Source organism: Microtus ochrogaster, linkage group LG4, assembly GCF_000317375.1.
Source record: "Microtus ochrogaster isolate Prairie Vole_2 linkage group LG4, MicOch1.0, whole genome shotgun sequence".
NCBI classification, from domain to species: Eukaryota; Metazoa; Chordata; class Mammalia; order Rodentia; family Cricetidae; genus Microtus; species Microtus ochrogaster.
Window position 1 is genome coordinate 55,908,517 of NC_022030.1, and position 4,502 is coordinate 55,913,018.

The 4,502-nt window shown below is 55.6% G+C and overlaps 2 protein-coding genes across 4 annotated transcripts in view; one reads left to right on the plus strand and one right to left on the minus strand.

Moving 5' to 3' along the window:
• Positions 1-2,018, minus strand: part of Retreg2 (reticulophagy regulator family member 2) — a 6,709-nt gene extending 4,691 nt beyond the window's left edge. Inside the window, exons 1-2 of the mRNA XM_005361604.3 lie at positions 1,675-2,018; positions 1,317-1,423 (exon numbers count right to left, since the gene is read on the minus strand). Coding sequence (XP_005361661.1) covers positions 1,317-1,423; positions 1,675-1,934 — 367 coding nt within the window. The 5' untranslated portion in view covers positions 1,935-2,018. The remainder of the gene's footprint in view (positions 1-1,316; positions 1,424-1,674) is intronic.
• A 120-nt stretch (positions 2,019-2,138) lies between these two features.
• The window catches only part of Cnppd1 (cyclin Pas1/PHO80 domain containing 1), a 6,542-nt gene continuing 4,178 nt past the window's right edge, over positions 2,139-4,502 (plus strand). Inside the window, exons 1-4 of one of the 3 annotated variants that reach the window (XM_026786197.1) lie at positions 2,139-2,745; positions 3,052-3,110; positions 3,317-3,404; positions 3,871-3,979. In XM_026786197.1, the coding sequence (XP_026641998.1) occupies positions 3,336-3,404; positions 3,871-3,979 (178 nt within the window). In that variant the 5' untranslated portion in view covers positions 2,139-2,745; positions 3,052-3,110; positions 3,317-3,335. Of the gene's footprint in view, positions 2,746-3,051; positions 3,405-3,870; positions 3,980-4,502 lie in introns of all 3 variants that reach the window. The other 2 variants (XM_026786196.1, XM_005361606.3) reach the window with 2 other exon arrangements.

The following is a 4,502-nucleotide window of genomic DNA, read 5'->3' on the forward strand; positions in this document are numbered from 1 at the left end:
GTACCACTGAGCTACGTCCCCAATCCTTTTTTTTGTCCTTTTTTTTTTTTTTTTTTTTGGTTTTTCAAGACAGGGTTTCTCTGTGGCTTTGGAGCCTGTCCTGGAACTCGCTCTGTAGACCCCAATCCTTTTCTTAAAACAGGGAAGGCCTTGAACTTGCACCCTCCTCTGCTTCGGTCTCTTAGATGTAACTGAGATGGCAGGCCTGCACCACGAGGCCTATCTTTGCCTCCTTCTTTAGACTTCGACTTTATCAAACACAGGAGCCCACACTTTATTCCTTTGTGTCCTGCACAATTCATACACAGCCCATTACATAGTTGTTCCAAGACGCACAATAGGTCTTGGAAGCCACGCAGTAGTGGCGCACGCCTTTAATCCCAACACTGCGGAGGCAGAGGCAGGGGGCTCTCTGTGAGTTTGAGGAGAGTCTGGTTTATAGAGCGAGGTTCAGCACAGCAAGGCTACAAAGATAAACCCTGCCGCGAAAAACAAACAAAATGACAGGGCGGTGGTGGCACACGCCTTTAATCCCAGCACTCGGGAGGCAGAGGCAGGCGGATCTCTGGGAGTTCGAGGCCAGCCTGGTCTACAAGAGCTAGTTCCAGGACAGGAACCAAAGCCACAGAGAAACCCTGTCTCGAAAAACAAAAAAAAAAAAAAAAAAAAAGAAAAAAAAAAATAAAAACGAAAAAATTTGCAACGCCAACTCCTATCACGTTCTTTGTAGACTAACCTGCCCCTGTGAAGTCCCTGCTTTTGCAGTTCTTTCCAAGTCCATTCACCTGATTAGGTGCTTTGCTACAAATTTTTTTTTTTTTTGGTTTTTTGAGACAGGGTTTCTCTGTGGCTTTGGAGCCTGTCCTGGAACTAGCTCTGTATCTGTAGACCAGGCTGGTCTCGAACTCACAGAGATCCACCTGCCTCTGCCTCCCGAGTGCTGGAATTAAAGGCGTGCGCCACCATCGCCCGGCTTTGCTACAAATTTTTGAGACAAGTCTCACTTTGTAACTCCTGCTGGCCCAGAACTCACAGAGATTCGCCTACCTCTGTCTGCTGAGCACTGGGATTAAAGACCTGCGCCACCAGTCAGCTCTAAACTCAACGGTTTTCACTACTTAACCCCACAGAAAGTTAATTTTGGGAGACAGGCGATTCTTGTTCAGGCAATTTCTTAAAATGGGGACGGACGGGCACCGTGCACGCCCCGGAGGCAAAACGGCCTTCTTGCACCTCTCCTTTACGGTTCAATCTCACACAGTAGGGTGAAGCACAAGGCGTGTGCAGACCAGTGCATCTGGAATGAAGAAACTCACCTGAAACGTCGGGGAGAAAGCGAGGATGCCAGAGATCCAGCAGGAAATAGGTCAAAAGTGAGATGCTGAGCAGGAAGAAGGGCCGGAGGGACGACGAAGACAACAACCTTAGGGAGACAGGCATCTCAGCCGCGAGTGGGTGAGAGGTGCCCAAACCCATCGAAAAGGACAGAAAGATCCACTGACGGGGAGACAGCCCTCTAAGCCTCAGCAGTCACCAAGAGACTAAGAAATGGGGCAACCTGATGATGGATCACCGCTCCAGCGTCTGACAGCCCTCGAAGGGAGGGCGCCCCCGGTCCTCCCGCCCCCGCTCTCCCGCGCAGCCCGGCCCCGCCCCCTCCTCGGCGGCCGTTACCAGAAGAGGCCGTTGAGTGCGGCCGCCGTGACCAGGCTGTGCAGCGGCTTCTCCCACACCAGCAGTCGCTGTGCGGCCGCCAGCACCGCCTCCCAGCCGCGGAGCCGCAGCCACAGCGACGTGGCCAGGCGTCCCACCGCCTCGGCCGCGGCCGCCTCCTCCTCCGCGTCGCCGGTGGCCTCACCCATGCCGAGGCTCAGCCCCAGGCCCAGCCCCGGGGTCCCACCCGCGCCGGTGTTACCGCCGCCGCCGCTCGCCATCACCGCGCCGCAGCCGCTGCCCGAGCCCGCGAGGAGCCAGGGCTGCGCGGCCGCCGCCGGGGGCGCGTCAGGCGGAAGGTGGCGCACACCCAGGCGAGCAGAACCTGCGGACTCGAGTCACGTGACGGAGCGCACGGTCACGTGATGCGACCTAACTGCCCGGATGGGAGGCCCGCGCGTGCGCGCAGGCTGCTGCCGTGATCCTGCACCCACGCAGGTGTGCTTCCAGGCTGCTGGAGCGGTGACCCTGGGCGGCTCTTGAGGCTACGCTGCCTGCTGTCTTCTCCGCGTGTTGTCAGGGCGGCTGGGGAAGCTGCTAGCGACCCGTGTCTCCCCTGCGACTCCTCCGGGAGGAAGTGGGCCTCCAGGCGCCCAGGATCCCGGCTAGCACCTCTTTCGGCTCGGGAAGGGCGCGGCATTCCCATTACTCAATCCTCGACGCCTCCGGTCCCCTCCCCTCAGAGGATAAACAAACACCAGCGCGTGACTTCAATGACTTAAAAGCAGCCTCACCAACTTAGAAAAGTTGTTTTTTTCCTACTCCGAGCGTCGACGCTCTTTCTTCCCCCAAATCTTTCACCGGCAGATTGGGTGGAAGGCGTTTTTGAAAATAAAAACTCATTTAGATGCTGTTTACTTTTGGGAGACTTGTTAACATCGCCCTTTGAGGTTTCATATCTTTTGAGAATCATTTAATTGCTAGAGTAACCCTACAAAACACAGTATGCATTTGACTTTTACAGTTTTAAACTTCTAGGGGGCATAAAGGTTCAACAGATTTCCTTCCATCTTGTCCACAGTTCTCCCACGGGTAAGTTTCGTGTTCATCTTTCTTGTGCATTGCTGAGCGCGTGCATCTTTCCCTACCAAAGCCCGGGAAACAACTCGTCTGTCTCTTATGTTAGTCTCGTTAATATCTGCACCACTACCACAAGGTCTGGCCAGTTCGTTCACCCTTGGTGTGTCCCGGGCCCCTGGGAACCGTAAACCAAAACTCAGACCCCGGTGCTTGGGGCTCCAGAGACCCTAGGCTCTCGGCGGGAGGCTGGCCCGGGCGGCACTTCCTCCCCAGCGGGCTGACTCGCCGGCGACACCGCCCGCCGCTTGTAAACGCTAGGCAGACGCACCGCGGGCTGAGAACACTTCTGGCCCTGGGACCTCTTCTTACTCCGCCTGGTGAGCGCCGCACGGATTGTCGGGCGCCGGGAGGCTCAGTCGCGCGCGGAACAGGAAGAGGCGTCCTGCGGCTGCCGGCAACAGGGGAGGAGACTGCGCGGACCGGGGCGGCGGCCCTTTCGGGAGAGGCGGGCAGGTGGGCCAACGGAGGAGGACGGTTCTGTCCGCCACTTACTGTTCTTTTCCTCCCCCTTCCACCTTCACAGGGTGGCGGCTGACGGCACGATGGATCTGGCTGGGCTCCTTCTGGACGAAGAAGGCACTTTTTCCCTTACCGGTTTCCAGGACTTCACGGTGAGAGCACAGTCCGTCTGTCCTCATCTCCCCCCCTCCCCCCCGCAAGCTGGGAGTCGGGATTCCGGGGCATTACCCTCTGGCCCGAGCGGAATGGGAGCTGTCTTACTTGCCATTCCCGGGATTGGGTGGCTATTGAGAGCAATGCCTACTCGAGGCCCGGGCCACTTGGGCCTGGAGGCAAACCCTTAGGTTATAGGAAGGGATGGGCGATTAGACTGGGGTCCATCTGGTTTCTAGTCTTCTCCTGGGAGCCCTCAGTGATGACAGGGCGTCTGTTTTCCCCTTCATGAGAACCGGACTAGGGTGCCATTAGCAAATGACCCTGGGAACGCAGAGCTAGGTGGGGCATAGGCCGAGTGGCAGCAAAGCCAACTTGCTGCCCTTCACAGCCTTCCATTCCCAATTCAGGACTTCCACCAAGCCCTTCCCTGCCCTTTACCCTCCATCACTGGCCCTGTTTCAGTTCCTTCCAGGACACCAGAAACTGAGTGCTCGAATCCGAAGGAGACTCTATTATGGCTGGGACTGGGATACAGACTGCAGCCTGGAGGAACTCTCCAGCCCTGTGGCAGGTTAGGCTGTGTGTGTGTGTGTGTGTGTGTGTGTGTGTGTGTGTGTGTGTGTGACTGAGCACGTAAGAACTTTGAGGGCAGGGTTGTTAGTAGTCACCCAAATGCCTTGACATTTTCCCTCTGAGCTGCACTATGTCTCATAAGTAGCTCAGTTGGTACTTGGTTTGACAATGCAGGCGCGTTTCACATTCTTTAGCCCACGTGAGTAAAAACAGCTCATAAATTGCAGTCACTTATTTTTAGGGCCTTGTGTATGCTAGGAAAGCATTTTATCATAGAGCTAAACCTCAAGTCCTGGTTCCCCTTTTGATTTAAAGGTCAGAACTTAAGTTTTCTAATTATATTTGTTGTATGCCTCCCAAGTAAACAAAGCACGCTTATTAGAACATTAGTGGCTGGGCAGTGGTGGCGCATGCCTTTAATCCCAGAGGCAGGCAGATCTCTGTGAGTTCGAGGCCAGCCTGGTCTACAAGAGCTATTTCCAGGACAGGCTCCAAAGCTACAGAGAAACCCTGTCTCGAAA